Below are 20,787 nucleotides of genomic sequence, written 5' to 3' on the forward strand. Positions count from 1 at the left end.
TGATCAGTAAAAGTACCTTCCACTCAAAATGAACACAATTAACATTAAATTGTTTAAAAAAATGTCAACAAGTATAGTAGAGAACTTAAGAATCTCTAATCAGGCTAATAATACCGTTCTGCCCATACTCCTGTGAGTTTAGGACTTTATAATTTAATGGACAAGCAAATTTATTTTCATTTACTATAAAACAGAAAAGACCATGCTAAGGTCATAAAACTAAATCTTTTCTCAGCATGCTGGCATATGATTCCCATTATACTTATTATGTCTGTGATTACGATTATAATTTGAGCCTCATAATGGCAAATCAATTTACATATTTTCTAATTGCAGACCAGAGGTGGCTAGTTTTCTTCCACTAATAACACCATAGAGAGTCTATTATTCAGTATAAGAATTGGATCACAGCATATCATAATTAATCAGAATCATTCTAAAACCAATAAATATAAAGAGATAGTAGGGAGACTAATAGAGTTCTACCATTTAATATAAGGTAGAGTAGATTAAGGCACATGAATTAATATTACTAAATTGTCCAATTATTTATAGTTGGTGGAAAAGATCACAATCCAAAAAGTCAGACAAGGACACAGAAAGCTGAAAGGTGGTGCAAATATAATATAAATGCAGAAATTTAGCAAACTCAGAGAAATTAACACAAAAGAGTAAGGTATTATTTTAATATCCCCAATGTTTAGAAGGTTTGAGCCAGTCTCTATTATGCTTAGTTATGAATATAAAATTCTGAAAATATAAAATTATGGATGTGCTATTTTGTAACATATTTTAAATTTATGAATTATGTGTTATTATATGATTTCTGCAATCTAAAATAACATTATTCTCATGTATTTTTTATGGACTTTCCAAACAAGAGCCAACAAGACACACAAAATGTGAAAATTCATCTCAGAATAACACATTAACAACTTGGATGGTAGTCTTTGCTTCTATGAAGAATAGATTCATTTCTCAGTGTGTTCTGTGAGCATGGGGTGCTCATAGAATGTCTGCTTTTAAGTTCTTAAGTATGTTTGATAATCCTACCTAGCTGGCTGGAGATTTATTTATTATCTTACCACTGAGGTAAAAAGAGAAATGTCTTTTAATGCTTTATGAAAAGCAAATATACGGGCCTGTGGTAATCAACACTTTTAGTTCTAGCCTGTGCAGGAAAAAATGAAGAACCAAGAAACCAAGGCAAATTAAAGTCTCTGTGTTGATTAATGTTATTTAGCATTTCTCCAACAAGGGAAAACTCCATAACAGTAGAGGACACACTGACCATGAGCACTACAAAAAGCTATGACCTTCACTGTAATATCTGCTTCCATGTTGATTAAATGAGAGGACAAGAATGGAGAAGCAACAAAGCATTTGAAGGTCTGAAAGTGTGGCTTTTGAAATCCTACTCTATTTGTTTTCATGAGTCTCACTTCCAGGAACCAGAAATTGAACCAATTATGGCAATAACAACTACTCTGGTAAAAGAGTTTTCCTTCTATGTTCATGTCATTATGGTCTAAAACAAGCAGTGCTTTGGTATTATATGTCAAGAAACTACTTCCTGAAAGCAGCCTGGCTTTAGATAACTTTGTATGGTTTTGTGGGCATGACTCCTCTGAAGCATGAAGACAGAGCTCTGATAGGACATGACTATCTTCTTTCTCAGAATTCCTTTACTTCCTTCTACATGCAAAATAATATGATTTCATTTACAAGTAATGTGGTAGGATTGACATAGTTGAAAGGAACCTAGACCAAGTCTGCCTGAATGGTCAAGTTTGAGTGAAGTGCTTGAATGACTGTAATTAACCTGAGATTGTAATTTTGAAATTGTTGAAATAAATTAGAAAAAAAAAAAAAAACAAAAAAACGAGGAACCAATAACATCCTAGAGGTGGCAGAGTTCCCTTTTTAATCCAAGGACTCCTGGCCTTTGTCATTAGAATAGAGCATTTTCTTATAATAAGATCCAAAGTTTCACATATTTTCCATGTCTAGTCACATATTCTACTTCTAAAATACAGCAAGACCTAGAAATATGGCTTGCTTTCAATCTGGCCACCCTTGACTACATCAGAGTTTACTTTTATCAAAGTTATAGCAGACAACAACAACAAACAGTATAGAACAACATGGAGACAAGTAATGGGGGTTTCTAACTTGCTATATTTAAACAAAGAGGAATTCTTTACAAAAGAGCTGTTGAGCTGAGCTTTGGTGAATAGTGAGTAAGAAATACTGTGTGAAGAGGCAAAGATGGTGTGAGAGACAAGTGTGTAAGACCTCAAGAAACAGGAGGCTGTGAGACTCAACCCAGTGTTGATCTCCAATTAATAAGAGCTCAAATACAGGAAGCTTTGAGAATCTACCCAGTGTTGATCTACAATTAATAAGTGATCAGGATCAGGCGAGTGGGCCAGAGGGCCAGGAGACTCAATGAAAATCTGTAGCTGCCAGGGTGGGTGGGGAATCTCTAGGAAGTGTCAGAGACCTGGGATCAGGGGAGGCTACCAGGAGTCAATGCTGGTGAAGTTAGCCTGAGATGCATAGTAGAGAGATATGGAACCTGAAGAGGCCACATCCTGTAGTCATGCAGGACTCCCAATGGGAGAATAAAGACACCAACCCACCCACAAAACTTTCAACCTAAAATTTGTCCTGTCTTCAAGAAATGCAGGGACAAAGATGGACCAGAGACTGAGGGAATAGTCAACCAGTAACAGGTCAACTTGAGACCTACTTCATGGGCAAGAACCAAATCTGTGGCTCTATTTATGATACTCTGTTATGCTGACAGACAAGAACCTACCTAGCATAAGTGGCCTCTGAAAAGCTCACCCAGCAGCTGACTGAAACAGATGCAGAGACCTACAGGCAAACATTAGAGGGATCTTGGAGAATCTTGGAATAGAGTTGGGGGAAAGTTTGAGTGACCTGGAGGGGATAGAGACTCTACAAAAAGACCAATAGAGTCAACTAATTTGGATCCATGGAGTTACTAGAGGCTGAACCTCCAACCAAAAAGCATACATGGACTGGACCTAGAATCCTCTCACATATGTAGCCTCCATTTAGCTTGCTTTTTATGCAGGTCCTCTAACAACTTGAGCAGGGGCTGTTACTGACTCTGCTGTCTTTCTGTGCATCCTTTTACCCTAACTGGACTGCCTTGTCTGGCCTCAGTGGGAGGAGATGTACCTAATCCTGTAGAGACTTGATGTGCTGGGGTTGGGGTAATACCCAGGAGGGTAGCACTCTCTTAGAGGGAATCAGAGGGGCAGTTTGAGGAAGGAACCAGGAGGGGGCCAGCTATTGGGATGTAAAAACAAACAAATTAATTTTAAAAAGGAAGAGATCAAATACAGAAGGTTGGGGAAATCCACACAGTGTTGATCTGCAAGTGATAAGAGCTCAAGTACAGGAGGCAGCAGCGGAAAGTCCACTCTGTTTATCTCCAGGGAAGAAGTGAGGAACAGACATGCTGTAAAGGTAACTCTATTTTTTTTTTAAATCTTTTTTTTTCTGAATTAATTCTTTATAATGGGAGCACAATCACATTTAAAAGTGAAAAGAGGTGGCATGTGCCTCTGCTTGTCCTTGGTATTGAGGTTATTATAGTCTATAAGAGTGAGGAGGTGCTTGGCATATGCAATAGTGTCTGCGTTTGGTGGCTGATTATGGGATGGACCCCCAGGTGGGGCAGTCTCTGGATGGTCAATCCTTTCGTCTTAGTTGCTGAAAGGACCCTGATATAGCTGTCTCTTGTGAGGCTATGCCAGTCCCTGGCAAATACAGAAGTGGATGCTCACAGTCATCTATAGGATGGAACACAGAGCCCCCCAATGGAGGAGCTAGAGAAAGTACCCAAGGAGATGAAGGGGTGGAACAACAATATGAACTAACCAGTACCCCCAGAGCTTGTGTCTCTAGCTGTTATGTAGCAGAAGATGGCCTAGTCGGCCATCACTGGGAAGAGAGGCCCGTTGGTCTTGCAAACTTTATATGCCTCAGTACAGGGGAATACCAGGGCCAAGAAGTGGGAGTGAGTGGGTAGGGGAGCAGGGCAGGGGGAGGGTGTAGGGGACTTTGGGGATAGTATTTGAAATGTAAATGAAGAAAATATCTAATAAAATTTTTTTTAAAGTTTTAAGAAAAAAAAAAAGGAGTGAGGAGGTGCTTCAGTTTAAATGGTTTCCAGTTTTCAACCTCATTCACCATGGTAAATGTGTGGTAGTGTGTGCTGTTCTTTTAATGATTGACAGCTAATTTGTGAAAAATTTGGAAATACATTTACTACGGATATTTACCTCCTTTCCTCTCCCAGTTTTTAACTCCTACCTCTAATGGATACTAGCTCCTTTTAAGAAGATCAATTTAAGGACAGCCAATGGGTGACAGAACCTCTTCCATACTAAATTGCCTGCTCTTCATTTCATAGTTCCTAACTCACTTTTGCAAAGTTCATCTAGTGTGTTGCTGTACTAATGATCTGTGTTTAATTCTGTCACATATATCTCTCAGATGCCACATCTAGGCACTTCTAGCCCAGCTCTTATCTTACTACAACAGTGTCACAGCACTAAATCTTGCTCAGACTTTACTCATGCTCACATTGTCACTCATCCTTTCTGTTCTCAGAAGAGTGACTTGTCATATCCTAATTACAGACTTCAACTTTTTCTTTTTGAAACAAGGTTTCTTTGGGTAGCCCCAGTGGAATTTATTCTGTGGCCTTGAAATTAGAGATACCCCTGCCTCTCAAGGGCTAAGATTCAAGGCATGTACCACCACCACCCGGCTCAGAATTCAACCCTATTACATCAATTAATAAGCATGTAATTAATGTTTTTTTGAGTCTTTTATGTCTCTTATTTGGTATTCTATTAGCTTATTTTCATAACAAGTCTTTGATCCTTTTGTATTTTTCAATGTGCTAAACTATGGAATGACTGCAAGCAATGGTGACTGTGGTAGTAGAAGTAGCTGCTATAGTTGTTTATTAATGATGCTGGTACAATCCAAATAGTTCATAAGAAAACCACAAAACAATATTTAATATTTCCATTGATCATCTGGGAATAATTAACTTTCATTATTTAAACGATAGAATCAAGTAAATATGCAACAAAATGAAAAGGCAGCTTACAAAGTACGAGAAGATTTTATACCAGAAAAGAAAGATAATTTCTTAAATATAAATTGTAAACATTCAAGACAGTTATACATCTGAAGAAACCTCCATAAGAGGCAAAGAAACCTGAGTGAGTCTAAAAGTTTCATAAGTAGCGACCCCAGGCCCCCGCTTTTAATCACTTGCATGTTATCAGGACCCTCAGGTACCCTGCTACCTACTAGCCCATGCTTACTTTTGGAGTTCTTTATTAAGAACACACCTGGGCATCACCTTGCTCTAGAGATTGAACATGTAGATCTTGTGTTAATACATTTCTTTCCCAGATACACATGGAGATATTGTACAACCCTAAATAATTCAGATCTCTTAGAAAATATTTTCACAAGGACAAACATGGCAACAAAACTATTAATTGATTTTTTATACTGTTGAAATGCTATTGCTTTTGTGCCTTCATTCATAAAGTTTATCAAACCTCCATTTGATTGCTAGGTTTGATCAACTTGACACAAGCTAGGATCATCTTGGAAGATGGAACCTCACCTGAGAAATGCTCCCATCAGATTGACCAATAGACACATCTTTGGTTGCATTTTCTTGGTTAATCATTGTTGTGGCAGGGACCCAGACTGCTGTAGGTGGTGCCATCCCAAGGTAGGTGGTCTTGGATGATTTAAGTAAGCAGATTGAATGAGATATAGACAGCAAGGCAATAAGCTGCATTTTCCCATGTTTCCTGTCTCCAAGTTCCTGCCTTGAATGAACTCAATAGAATAAAACCTTGATATGTAAGCCAAATGGACACTTTCCTGCCCAGATTTCTTTTGGTCAGCAACAGAAAACAAAGTTGGAAACCTACTATATATCTAAATGAATACTAACTAGGTCCTTAATACAAAAAAGAATAAACCATGTCTATAACTTCTCAATAAGTCTGGGCAAGTTTAGAGCTTGGAGCCTATGAATTTCTTCCTATAAAATTAAAGTCAAAAATTCATACTGGATGATTTTTTAAAATGGTATTGTGCTGTACCTGTAGGCAGGCTGGGGCACGTCCCTGGGGCTTGTTGACATCCACAGCTACCAGCTGCCAACCACCAGCGGCATCTTCATGGAACATCTTTAAGAAGAGATGAGTCAGAGATGTTGAACATGGAACAATGAGAACTAGTTCTGTCTGTAACGTTCTATGTGTTTAAATATTACTGAAAAATCTGTCTTATTAAAGTATATATTTGGATTATGAATCACTTCAGCTATATTCATTTTAATACTGAAATGAAAAACAAGTGAATAATACTACTCTCATGAGCAATGATAATAGCTTTCATTTATTGAGCACTCATTATATTTGTCATGGAATTTCTGGGTTATATAGATTTTGCCTATATAATCTTTTAGATACTCTTCTATACAGGAAAAATACTTAACTCTCTTAGTTGATTATGTTCATTATCATTTTGATCTCTGCAAGAAAATATACTTAGAATTCTTAAGCATTATGTCTCTCTGTTGACTATATTTAAGAAGATCTTTCAGTGTGTGAAGTAGAAAACATTCTCACGTCAAATAATATCAGGGATTCACCTTCAATGTGGGGGATGAGACTGGTGCTATTTCAATGGTATGAAACTAAGAGAGGGTATTTAACTGACTTTCTACAATTATTTTAACTAGGTCATATTACAAAGGGAACTTAGAGCCCTTAGACTTTAAGCCCTTAGAGGGCTTAAACGAGATAAAATTCAAGATGTTATTGGCCTAACTGAAATCCACTCACTCACATGTCTGTGAGATAACCTTATGGAATAGTCCACCACCACTTAACATCTCATCCAGCAACATGATATTCAGCTGGAAGATATATGCAATTTTTCCTGTTCCTCAGGAATCATGTGGTATGTGTGCCTGTGTGTTTGTGTGTATGTATTGGTTTTAATGAGATAAAGTAGAATTAAATTTTTTAAAAAATAAAGACAGTAACCATAATAATTTACTGTTTTGTTACAGCCCAAACTTTCTTTTTTGTATACATAAGAATTCGCATTGCAATTTTATGAGGTCCCATTTGTCAATTCTTGATCTTACATTATAAGCCATTGTTCAGGAGTTTTTTGCCTGTGCCCATGTGTTCAAGGCTCTTCTCCACTTTCTCCTCTATAAGTTTCAGTGTATCTGGTTTTATGTGGAGGTCCTTGATCCACTTGGACTTGATCTTTTTACAAGGAGATAAGAATGGGTTGATTTAATGCCAGGTGTGGTGGTGCATGCTTTTAATCCTAGCACTTGGGAGGCAGAGGCAGGTGGATTTCTGAGTTCGAGGCCAGCCTGCTCTACAAAGTGAGTTCCAGGACAGCCAGGGCTATACAGAAAAACCCTGTCAAAAAAAATAAAAAAAAAAAGAAAGAAAAGAAAAGAAAGAAAAGAAAAGAAAAGAAAAGAAAAGAAAAGAAAAGAAAAGAAGAAGAAAGAATGGGTCGATTTGCATTTTTCTACATGCTGACCCCCAGTTGAACCAGCACCATTTGTTTAAAATGCTGTCTTTTTTTTTCCACTGGATGGTTTTAGCTTCTTTGTCAAAGATCAAGTGACCATATATGTGTGGGTTCATTTCTGGGTCTTCAGGTTTTTCCATTGTTCTCCTTGCCTGTCTCTGTACCAACACTATTCAGTTTTTATCACTATTGCTCTGTAATACAGCTTGAAGCTCAAGAAGGAAGACCAAAGTGTGGATACTTTAGTTCTTCTTAGAAGGAGAACAAAATACTCTCAGGAGCAAATATAGAGAGAAAGTATTGAGCAGAGAATGAAGGAAAGGCCACCCAGAGACTGTCCCACCTGGGGATTCATCCCATATACAGTTACAAACCCAGACACTATTGTGAATGCCAAGAAGTGCATGCTGAAAAGAGCCTGATATGGTCTTCTCCTGAGAGGCCTTTCCAGAGCCTTACAAATACAGAGGTGGATGTTCACAGGCAACCATTGGACTGAGCCTGGGGTTCCCAATAAAGGAGTCATAGAAAGGACTGAAGGAGTTGAAGGGGTTTGCAACCCCATAGGAAGAACAACAATATCAACCAACCAGACCCCCCAAACTTGCAGGGACTAAGCCATCAACAAAGGAGTACACATGGGTCCAGCTGCACATGTAGCAGAGGATGGCCTTTTCATGCATCAATGGGAAGAGAGGTCCTTGTTCCTATGAAAGCTTGATAGTTAGATGCCCCAGTGTGGGGGAATAGAGGGTCGGGAGGTGGGAGTGGGTGGGTGGGTGGGTGGAGGAACACCATCATAGAAGCAGGGGGAGGGAGAATGTGACAGGGTGTTTCTGGGAGGGAGGGATACTGGGAAAGGGGATAACATTTGAAATGTAAATAAAGAAAATATACAATAAAAAAAAGAATTTGCATTGCTACCATTACTTGTGATTTTATGTTGGTCCTACCCCCTGTTTTAATAGTGAATCATTACTAGATTCACTATTAATGGCACATGGATCATTACATAGGCTCCATAATTATACTTTCAGAATCTAGCCAGAAATATTATAAATAATTTTCAGGAAGAAAAATATTCTCTGTGTCATGATTACAACAATGGAAAATAAATGATGCCTAACCTCACAGGCTGTACATACAGATTTAAGTGAAACCTTTGAGGTGCACATTTATACAAAGATTCTGTGACCAAAGATGTTATGCAAATAGTCCTTCCCTGCTGTCTATTGATAGAACTTACTTTCTCCTTAGAATAAAATTTAAAAGTTATTCTTGGTGGTAGAACCAAGCACATACTTCATGAATGGGCTTACTGTGAGAATATAGACATTGCTGGAATAACAAACTAGTTAAAGTGATCTTTAAAGGCCCTGTCATAATTCTGGGATTCTCCTTTTAAGGGCAACTGTCAAAACCTATGCTGTCAGTCACTGGCTAAGAACTCTCTGTCCATGCCTTCTACACTGTCTTGTCAAGGCACAAAGCACCCCTGGGGCTAATATTTCCTTTCACTGGTGGCAAACTAATTTTCTCTGTTAAATTATATTTTTTCAGCAGACCCAAATCAAATAAATCAATTTAATTGTCAGCAAAAGAGTTCTCTGAAGGTCACCCCTGTGTATGGAATAAAGTATCAGAAATGCAAACGTGTCATACTTTCTTTAGATTTCCAAATCATACATTATTTAGATTGATTAATATGATGACTAGATCTTTGAGATTAAAACCAAGTTAGTTAACAGAGACAAGAACTCCAAGGGATAAGGTCCCTGGGGAGGATAATGGGTATGACTGTGGCCATGATTTGTTTGTCTTCCAATGTCAGGACACTTTTATGAGGTCACTAAGCACCCAACAAGAGAACCAGTTGCTGCCCTTTTCTAGAAGCTTGCATTGACTACGTGACTAGACAGTAGCCTATAGGCTCTAAGCAGAGCCTTCTTGTTCTTCCTGTATTTCTTTTCTGCTGGCTTGTATAAATGTGAGAGATACAGCTACAAGAGATAATTGTAGTCTACAATGTGACAACAGGAAGGGAGACTATATAAAGTGGAACATAAAGGTGATGGTGGGTTGGTCAGTAGGGACAGGTTTATTAGTAACCTGGACCAGTGATCCAAACCCAAGTGATGTCTTTCAACTTTACCCTTAAAGAACACAAATCTAAGTTATCTAAGCTATGTGTATTGAGTATTAGGCCTATGTAGTAGAATCCAACCCAGGTGGTTTTAATAAAAATGTTCAGTGGTCCTTGTATTTTAATCATGTGATTATTATCTTCTTATTATATTATTAAAATGTTTATTATTAAACATCTAGAAATTTGAATGAAATGTGAAAAAATTAACTAATATCTCAAAAGACAGTCATTACTGACATTTTAATTTCCAGAAAATTAACACATGTGTGCATGTAAACAAGTAAGACAGGTTGTAAAGTGATACTCTGTGTCACTGTTGATGTATTTCCGCATTGCAAGAAGACTGGATCAACTAGTGGGAGGGACACTATCTATCATAATGTAATGGACACCCATGAACACTCTTCTCTTAGTACAAACATTTGGGAAAGCATGTGGATTTCAGCCCTGTGAATTAGCTCAGGCTTGTTCATTTGAAAATGATAGAATTTGTAATTGTTTGGGGTTTTTTTGGCAGCTTGGTTTACAAATATTAAATATCATCCCAATCATCAGGTTACCTTGAAAATGTGTTAAAATTTCAAACTTTTAATGTGAATTTGCTTACACACACACACACACACACACACAAAATATGGAGAAAAACTTTAATATATTTTGAAATCATTCTGCTTCTTCTGAAGTTAAGTATTTTAAAAATAGATCATTTGTTAAAATTAGGAGGGTGGATACCTGGCAGGATTTCATTATCAAAGACTATATTTAGTCCATGAAAGGCAGCATATACATGTGAAACCAGCTCTCAGAAGGCTGGTGCAAGATGACTGCCACATGTTCAAGCCTGTCTGGACTATGGAGTGAGACCTTATCTTGAAACAAATTAGAAAAAAAAGAGTCATCAAAATAATACATTTACTGAGTAAGTCTCACAAAGCTTAATTTTTTGTTCCCAGCTTCCTATGGTGAATGCTTCATGTTGTCCCTATGGCTTCTCCCTGAAAAGAACTTGCTCCTGCACTACTCAGGGACACCCTTTCTCTGAGCTGTATCTGTTAACTGCCTTCTCACACATCTGAGTGATATCTATTCATGTGGAAACTGCTGGCTTTGGGGACACTAAGCAATTTTTTCCCTCAAGTTGAGCATTGGGTTATGCGTGGCATTCTTTTTCTTTGTGGTGAATCAATTCTTTCCATTTTTGCTCATGTGTCTTTCATTTACACTCTACTTTTCTTGCTGAGCATCACACATTCTTTCAGAGGGTGATTTAGGCAAATTCTGAAGATGTTGACAGGAAGGCAAAGAAGGAACAACTTAAAATCACCCTTGTGCTTGCATCAACTCTACCCTCATCCATCTTCTGATTTAGCCAGAGGATAATAACTCAGATAGCATCTGTCAGCTAGAGTGCTCAGTCACTGATGACAGTCTCAGGAATACTGTTCTCATCACACAGCACAGTGCTTATGTGTCAGAACTCCAACAGGATGCCATTGTAAAAATTATAAAATTTAAGTATGCATAATACAACAGAGTGGCCTTGGGCTTTGATGGGTCTTCCATCTTTATTCTGGACAAAGGAGTCAGCTTATCTCTAGCATTCTTCAGTCTAGGTCAAGAGATGACAGGTCTATAACGTGAACTGTTCAGTGAAGGATGTGAAGATTGGTCTGGATGAAGAAATTGCTGTGTTTAAAGCTTTCCTAGATCATGTCTGCACATACTAACACCCAGAGTTGGGGCCACACCCCTAAATATGGTGACATGAGAAATTCTATTTGTGGACTAATACAAAGTATATTTTGTAACAGGAATGTGGACCTCTTGACCTATACACCAGTCTATGTCTGAGTCTGTGACAAGATGATCCACACCAAGAACTACACAGAATGGAGTCACTGACCCCAGTGCAGCTCAGCCAGGTCTATGATTAGGAATCTGAAAGGATCAGTTCTAGTTTGCTTTCATTTTGCTGTTGACACCATAGCATGCTTTGTACAAAAGTTTTGCAAGCAACATTTCCTTAATTCGTTTCTATGTGGTTGCTCAGGGACATTTGTTAGTGACCATTAAAATAAAAATATTGCTTTGATATTTTAAAGAAAAAAATTACCATGGATTCTGTTTTGCATCTGAAATATCAGGGCCAATTCGTATAGAACTGCCTATGTCTAAAGGTCTACTCTACCCTCAGGATGTACACGCGAGTGTGTGTGTGTGTGTGTGTGTGTGTGTACACGCTTACATCTCCACCCATGTGGTTTTCATGGGAAGTTCACATAATTAGAGACATTGCTAAGTCCAATATTACCAGCACTCTTTGGTGAGAAAAACACATTGAACATGAATTTCCCACATAATAGATAAAGGCAAGAAATTATTTCATGTCCAAAAAGCTGTGTGACATACAGTAATCAACATTATTCAATCGATTTGGAGCCTATGTTGTTAGAATTAGACACTTATGGTTCAGTGCTTTAAACCAATAAAAGGGAAGTCCAGGCTCTGAGTTTGGTCAGATTTTACAAATGGAACAGTCTCCTCAAATGTTCTGCCCCACTTCTGCACACACAAAAGCTTCAGGGACCTCTTGCAAGTGGTGGAGCCTAAGGCCAGTTGCTAGGCTGCCTAAGTGGTGTTTTACCAAGAGGAAGCCTGCAGGAGCTTAGGTTGCTTAGCAACCGGGTCCTCAGCCATAGCATTTTTCTTAATGAAGGTTTTTCACAGTTCTCTATGTGATTACCTCTGCTGAACATCCAGGCGAGTTCCCTCTTGAAATCCTGATTTATGCCTCCACATTAAGTGCAATTTTGCATCAAAATAATTTTCTACGACTTTGTTCAAAATTTTCACATTTCATCCTCTATTATAACTGCTAGCTGGTTTGGTTCTTTACCTTTCCAGCTGTGATTTTATCTGTTGGAGTTACTTAATAAGCAAAATACGGTTTTAGGGACATTTTAGGCCACCCCCTAGGAGTACTACATGTAAGAGCTGCATTCACAGTTTTATGTTCCATTTACATCTCAGTGTCACAGAAAGCATGCCTGCCAAGAGACTGTTACCTGAGGAAGGACCTGAAACTTTGCTACACCTCACAGTCAGCTAACAAGGGCCAGACAAGGAACAAGAGCTTTCTGGTTGATTCCTTGAAAGTTCCACAACGTGGTGTTTATGACATAACCTATGTAGCATGATAATTTCTTTTCATGGACGTTTGAATCATTTTGACATGATTTTACTTGTAACAAAGGAGGGATAATTTTGATATCTACACCACCATATATATCAGCCTTCTAAAGTCTTTTAAAAAATTTTTTTTCACTCTGACCTTTCCATAGAGACCTTTAAATCAATAGATCTATACAAGCACTTAAAAATGAATTCATTCTTCATAAAATCTCAAAATAATTGTTAAAAAACATTAAATTGTTTCCTTCTTAATTCTAGATGCTTCTTTTCTCTCCTTCTATTCATTCTAGAAGATGTATGAGCCTGCTCTTCCCATTTCTAAGAAGCAAAATGTATAAACAAAAATAAGCAAGTAAGTAATAGGATATCAGAATGCCTCTTACAGTCAAGTGCTCTGAGGCTTTTGTATGTTTCAGGGCATCTCTAATTTCTTAGGAGAAGGAAACCATACTGAACACAGGCTGACTTTTCAAGAACCACAGTCACGCAGGGAGGACTGAGGAGTCTTCTCTATATTCACTTGTACCTTGATTGGTTTGTTCTGAATTAAATACATTCTCTATATAAAGACCACTGTATAGGCTTGAGGTTGCACTAATAAAGGTTTTAAAAAAAGAGGGAACTTTCTCAGGAAGCCTTTGAGGACTCATTGTCTTAGAATCCAGTCAAACATCCACAAGCATTTTTGGAAATTTTATTTTGTATTGAAGCCACCCACTGTACTTTTAAGCAACTAGATCACTTTCACCATATTGGAATAAGAATCTGGGATGACTGTCCTAGCTTTAGGCCTTTTCATCTTTTTTTTTTTTAAGATTTATTTACTTATTTACTTATTATGTGTACAGTGTTCTGCCTTCATGTATGCCTGTAGGCCAGAAGAGGGCACCAGATTACATTATAGATGGTTATGAGCCACCAGTGGTTGCTGGGATTTGAATGTAGGACCTCTCGAAGAACAGCCAGTGCTCTCTTTTTTTTTTTTTTTAATATTTTTTATTACGTATTTTCCTCAATTACATTTCCAATGCTATCCCAAAAGTCCCCCATACCCTCCCCCCCACTTCCCTACCCACCCATTCCCATTTTTTGGCTGGCGTTCCCCTGTACTGGGGCATATAAAGTTTGCGTGTCCAATGGGCCTCTCTTTCCAGTGATGGCCAACTAGGCCATCTTTTGATACATATGCGGCTAGAGTCAAGAGCTCCGGGATACTGGTTAGTTCATAATGTTGCCCCTACAGGGTTGCAGATCTCTTTAGCTCCTTGGATACTTTCTCTAGCTCCTCCATTGGGGGCCCTGTGATCCATCCAATAGCTGACTGTGAGCATCCACTTCTGTGTTTGCTAGGCCCCGGCCTAGTCTCACGAGCTATCTCTCCAGCCCCTTTACCTGTTTTTTAAAACCACTCTCCTACTGTGCCCTAATGTGGCATCCCATTACAGCAGCATTCCCTGGGGGAGGTCACTTCTATGAAGATGGGGTATGCCTGAGGCTGAATGGATTGTGATCATCCCACTGAAACAATACCTGTGTGGTAGCGGTAGAAGTTGTGCTGCTCCGAGTTCCCCACATTTGTTGAAATTGTACTCTGATTTCTGCAAATGTCTCAATGATGACAGCAATAAACACATTCTGAAAGGAAATGACAAAACCACATTTACCAAACACTAGAGATGAAGAAGCCTAGTGATCAATAAAACCAAAACAAAACAGCTGCCGAACATCACAAAATTGGCATGCTCTGAGCACAGTGTTTCTAGCATCTGGACAAGCCAGGCTACATGTGCTCTAAGTATAGCATTTCTAGTGCCTTGATAAGCCAGGCTACATGTGCTCTGAGTACAGTGTTTCTAGTACCTTGACAAGCCAAGCAAGGAAGAAAATCAGTGTGATGAAGTAGAAGTAGGAGCGCCAGCGGGGAAAGCTGTCGATTGCTCTGTACATGAGGAATACCCAGCCTTCCTGAGATGAAGCCTCATAGACTGTGAATATACTCGTGCCTGTCAAAACGAGAGAACAGATTGATCATCATTGGCTTTTGAAATAAGAAAACACTTCTCAGATAATCAATACTTATTCACATTCATTGTCTCTATAACAGAGGTTCCTCTCAAAGGGATTAAAATTATGTGTGGTATTTTGCAGTTCTTGGGATATTGATAAAGTTGTCTCTGACTTCAAGCAAGGGTGATTTTAGTATTACCAACAATAACATGTTTATATTATTTATAAAATAATTTAATTTATATTTAAGACATTTAGTACAGGGAAAATTAAACAAATATTGAACTTTGTAGAGAAATACTACAGAAATTGGGTGTCGTGGACTCTCAGTACTTTAGGAATTGGTAGTGTGTAGGTGCTAGAAACTTCTGCCATACCTTTAACCAGAATGGAATAGGTCTGAGAAGTCACTTCCTTTCTTTCTTTCCTTTTTCTTTTTCAGAGCTGAGCACAGAATCCAGGGCCTTGCATTTGCTAGGCAAGCGCTCTACCACTGAGCTAAATCCCCAACCCCTAAAAGTCACTTTCTTACTAGGGGACTTAACTACCTTAGACTCCAGTAATCAACCTGGAGGAACTCTTTCCAAGTTTCATGATGCTTAGGTGTAAGGCTATAAATTATCCCACAGTGCCTTGCAGCACTAAAAACTAGCAGCTCATTGAACACACTCCTGGTAATAACAATGAAGTTTAAAATACATGGTTGAGATACTGAACAGGAAGAAGAGACATATTTTGTTCTGTTAACACAATGAGATGTTTTACAGAGACTAAAACACATTGAGATAAAGAGGTGTATTAAAGGACTCGTAATGATAGTTTGGAGAAATGGAATTAACCCAGTCTCTCTGGAGCAAGTTTCTAGATATCTAACTGACAACATCATTCCTTTTAACTAAATGACCTCTGGGTACACACCTCCTTTTCCTGTGAGGATTAACTGGCAGTTTCTATAAAGCCTTGACAATGATATATGATGAGTTCTCAAGACATTTCAGGCACTAACATCATCAACACAGAATAGAAGCACCTGTTTAAGAATACTTTTATGTGAAAACCTAAAATCTGATGTCTACTTAAAGTTATTTATAAAGTGAGTGTGATCTGTATTGTTCACAAGACTGATAGGTACATGAATGCAGTAGGATCAACCCCTATGAAGGACTTCAATTATTATGGAATAGAACCAATAACCACCATGAATATTCTATTCATAAGAAGAAGTAATGCAATTATGAGATACAATTATCTAAATGGCCAAACTAAGAAGGCTTGGAAGAGTCTGGTGGGCCTCATCACATCTGTGTTCTGTGTTTGCAGGAAGAGGGGTAACCGTGGAGGAACACAAAAGCATTCAGAGATAACACACAAATGTGTGATGGAAAGTCACTGAAAATGCAGATAATGAGACACAGAGGCAGGGAAGAAAATCAGAGAGAAGGGGAGTCCTATTTGGTAAATTTTCACTACAAAATCACTTCATGTATAATAGTCTTTGTGTAGAATGTAGCTTGCTTTTTGTACTGCCTCAATATTTAAGTGCAATTTTTAGAATTATGTTTAACATATAGTTCATTGCCTTGTAGGTTTATGGGGTATATGGAACATTTTAATGCATATTCATAACGTATAACAATAAAATTAAGGCAATTAGCATTCAGATCATTTTTTTTTTTAGCTAGTTGAGATAGGAAACTAATTGTTGACTGGGAAGATGGCTCAGCTGATATAGGTGCAATGGAACCAATGTCAAAAATGATTGATATTGTGGTGGGCTTCTGTAAAACCAGAACTCTTATTGTGAGATGGGAAGTAGAGACAGAATTGGCCAGAAGCTAAAGGACCCGATAACCGGAAACACATGGCTCAGTGAGAGAAACAACAGAGTACTTGTCTCAACATAACCTAGAAGGAGACACCTGCCTCCCAAAAGTGTTGCCCTTGATCTCCACTCCATGTGTGTTCTTGTATATATCATCATCATCATCATCTCTCTCTCTCTCTCTCTCTCTCTCTCTCTCTCTCTCTCTCTCACACACACACACACACACACACACACACATACACACACACACACACACTTGTTTTCCAGTATTGCCATGAGCATCAGAATTTACTTCCAGTGGATTGCACACATCTTTCCCTCCTCAACTTTCTTTCCAGGCTATTCTTTTGTATGCTTCTATGAGACTGTCATCTCTGCATACAATGAGAAATGAGATACACAAGCCTCCATTTTAAGACTCATGGCTTAACTTTGGTAACTTATCACCATAATAGTTGGTTTATAAAAAGTATTTGGCTGAGGAGAGGGCTCTTTCTTATTAGGTAGGAATATGGAAAAAGGTGACAGAGTCAAATATCATCAACTATTGATAACCTTTTGGAGAACAGGAAAGTGAAGGCCATCTGTCTTGTCCTGAAACAGTGTAAGACCAGCAATTGAACTTACTCATCAGGTCATACCTGAAACTTATGTTTTTAATGCCCAGTCCTATTTTCCTCTTGTTTGAGACTAGAATGTAAGAATATATTATTTTCAGTTGGTATCTGTATTTGAACAAAGTCTATTCTCTTATAAAGGAACATGGGTAAGTTTATAATATATCAAAGAACTTGTACAAGATGAAGCTTTCAGGCACACAAACACTGAATCCTGAGCAGCTCAGCCAAGCAACAAAACACCAGCAGAAAATGAAAACTGCACCTCCAGTTCCTGTTCTGAACACGTGCAGCATTTTTGCCATGTAGACTTAATACAAAGGACAATTTTAATATAAAAAATTTACTTCCATTATTTTCCCCTAGTTTCTGAAGGGCAACAGAAAAGTGGCTGCAGAAATCTATTATAAGACACTATTAAAGTTTAACAGCTTCACCAATGGTACATTATTTGGTAAAATGGGGATTGTCCTGCTTGAGTTTGTCTGTATTATATCTACAGGGAAGATGCTGTTTGGAACTAAGGGCAAATGGTGTGTGCAACATGTAATCTTGATGCTTTCACTCCATGCGTCTTAATTCAGCAAAGGGGAAACAGGAGTCAGTAATAACCCATAGTGCAGCTCAAAAAGAAGGTGTGTTGGTAAATCAGAAGGCTGAAAATATCACAAAAGCCCCCACAGGACAATAGTGACTGCTTAAAGAACCATTCGTGGCCCCTGCATCACATTCATCTGCACAAGGTCAGATGGCTTTGAGGATGTCACAGCAGGTTGTAGGGTCAAAGGCAAGAGAGTGCAACACTCCTTTTTATCCATTTGTGCCTGGCTTTGCAAAGTACAGGGAAAGAAAAAGCACTTCTGGAAAGATTTTCAAAAGGTTGAGCATAATTTAAAATGGATACAAGTAAACTGTGTGATCTTGTTTTCCATGGCTAGTGGTGTCTGGCCCCAGGGAGAAGACTACAGCTGTGTATTGGGGCCTCTGTGCCCTGCTGTCTGGCTTCTGGCTTCTCAGTGGTCTCCTGCTATCTAGGAGACTCAGCTACTTCCCCCAACCCCCCCACCCCCAGCCCAGCCCCAGAAAGAAACTTAAATTGACACTCCTCAGATGTGCTCCATTGTATTTTTTTTTTTTTGGTCAACTTTCATTATAACAATATAATTTCTTGTTAAAATAGCAATATTTTTGTTAAATGAATAATGATTCTATAATACCTGGGAATATAATGCATTCTCTTGTGAAGAATAAAAAAGCATTTTACAAAAACACTCTGGTACTCCAAATTTTTCAGACACAAATTAAGGTTTTGTATGAAACAAAATTACAATAATCATGTTCAGCTCATCATCTCTAATTCCATTCACTCTTTTTTATCTCTTTCACCGGTGCTTTGAGTTCATTATAAAAAGAGAGCAAAAATCTACATATAGATGGTAAATACTGAACTTGGAACTTTCTGTAGGGTGTCTCTGCATTAGAATTGAGTACAGTGCCAGGCATGCTGGCTCACACCTTTAATCCCCACACTTGGGAGGCAGAGGCAGGCGGATTTCTGAGTTCGAGGACAGCTTGGTCTACAGAGTGAGTTCTAGGTCAGTCAGGGATATACAGAGAAACCCTGTCTCAAAAAAAAAAAAACCTGTGTACAGCATGTTTTTGTATCTTGAACATAGGTTTATTCCTACCAGTTTTGATTATCTTTAGGATTGTGTATGTTGTTTTCCTATTTAATTATTTATTTTTATGTATTATTTAGTGTGTGTGTGTGTGTGTGTGTGTGTGTGTGTTGAATAGCAGATTCCTCTGAATTGAAACATTCCCTCCAGGATAGTAGTAGACCCTTGAGACTCAGGATCTAAACAAAACTTTATATGTCTGAGAAAGCAGAATGTGGAAGATTCTAGAGCTTTATAGAGAGAGTAAACAACTGCTGGGGAAGGTGACTCTGATCATCCCTGATGTCAAGAAAAGAATCTTTACTTATGTTGGACCTGTTAAGCTCCTACAGGTTTTGTATAGAACTCTGAGTACAATTTTCCCCTACCTGTATTGGATGGGCTTTTGATGGTGTATCTACTTTTTTATCTGTGCACCTATAAGTAATGCTTCACCCACACATCTGTTAGTAACTTTAATAAAACCTCATTTGTTCATCAAATTGGACTTTGGTATAGCCATTATTTATTCTGTCATAGGTTTCTTTTCTGGGGTTAGTAGATTGTGTGTGTGTGTGTTGTATCATGTTTGGGTGGTATATATATTTAGCATGGTGCATTCAAGCAGAGTCCACATGAAGATGCCTGGTGATGTTTCTTCCTTTATCAACATCATTCTGCTTGATTTTTTTGAAATATGTGGTTTTTAACTGAACCTGAATCTCACAACATGGCTAAGCTGTCTGGCAAAGAAACTGGGGATTCTCTGACCATTGAACACTAGAGACACAAGCACACTAGACAATACCTGGCTTTTTGTGGATGCTGAGGATTTGAACTCAGATCCTCTTGCTTTCATAGCAAGTGGTTCTACTAACTGAAGCATCTTCTTATCTCATACTTCTTTTGGTTTTTCTCTTCATGAAAAAGGGGTAAGAAGCTGTATAGATTTTATTGTTTGTTTGTTCTGTTTTGTTTTTATTTTGCTTTTTAAAATAATCCTGTTTGTTTTACCTAGTTATGTGTTACAGAAGCAAAGCAAATTAAGTCACTTTTAAATGATACGAACAAAATTGTGGTAATGACTTATTAAAAACAACAACAAACATGTCCAGGACCACCACCAACCCCTATCCAAACACAAAACTTCCGTGGTTTTGTTATAAGAGTGAACAGCATGGTTTTCATACTGTTTCTACTTGGTTCTGGTCAGTGTGCCAACCCCACGCCATCTTGGGCATGAAATCAGTGGATGGTCCCAAGATTCCCCCCACATTTTTGCTGTTGAAATGTTCTTCTATTTTCCCATTTTGTTTAGTTTTTACATTATGAGGACTCTCCACACCTCAGGCACACTAGCACACTCAGGATCTTGGGATCACTGATGAGTGGAATGCAACGTCTGTTCCAAAACAACCCGGAGGGGCCTGGGCCAGCAGAAACAGGAAGAAAGGAAACCTGCTCAACCAGCAACTGGGGCTCCTTCAAGTCTGCACCAGCCCCTCACCACCTTGGGCATGAACTCCACACATGGGATGGTCCCACAGTCCCCAGAGGACTCTCCACACCTCAGGCACACTAGCACACTCAGGATCTTAGGATCACTGAGGCGAGTCAGCCTCCAGAGAGGGCTCTGACCCCAGGACCCAGTTGAAAGCACCATCTTATACCCTGGGTCACTCAGAGACCAGTCCACACAGA

At 38.5% G+C, this 20,787-nt stretch overlaps 1 protein-coding gene across 5 annotated transcripts in view; it reads right to left on the reverse strand.

Annotated features, from left to right (window-relative positions):
* Window positions 1–20,787, reverse strand: part of Nalcn (sodium leak channel, non-selective) — a 324,306-nt gene that overhangs the window by 213,870 nt on the left and 89,649 nt on the right. For all 5 annotated transcript variants that reach the window (XM_029469212.2, XM_029469211.2, XM_029469215.2 and 2 more), the window contains exons 8-10: window positions 14,840–14,982; window positions 14,510–14,614; window positions 6,180–6,266 (exon numbers count right to left, since the gene is read on the reverse strand). In XM_029469212.2, coding sequence (XP_029325072.1) covers window positions 6,180–6,266; window positions 14,510–14,614; window positions 14,840–14,982 — 335 coding nt within the window. The remainder of the gene's footprint in view (window positions 1–6,179; window positions 6,267–14,509; window positions 14,615–14,839; window positions 14,983–20,787) is intronic.

This window comes from Mus caroli, unplaced genomic scaffold (assembly GCF_978045245.1).
Source record: "Mus caroli unplaced genomic scaffold, Mus_caroli_1 scaffold_12, whole genome shotgun sequence".
Lineage (NCBI taxonomy): Eukaryota > Metazoa > Chordata > Mammalia > Rodentia > Muridae > Mus > Mus caroli.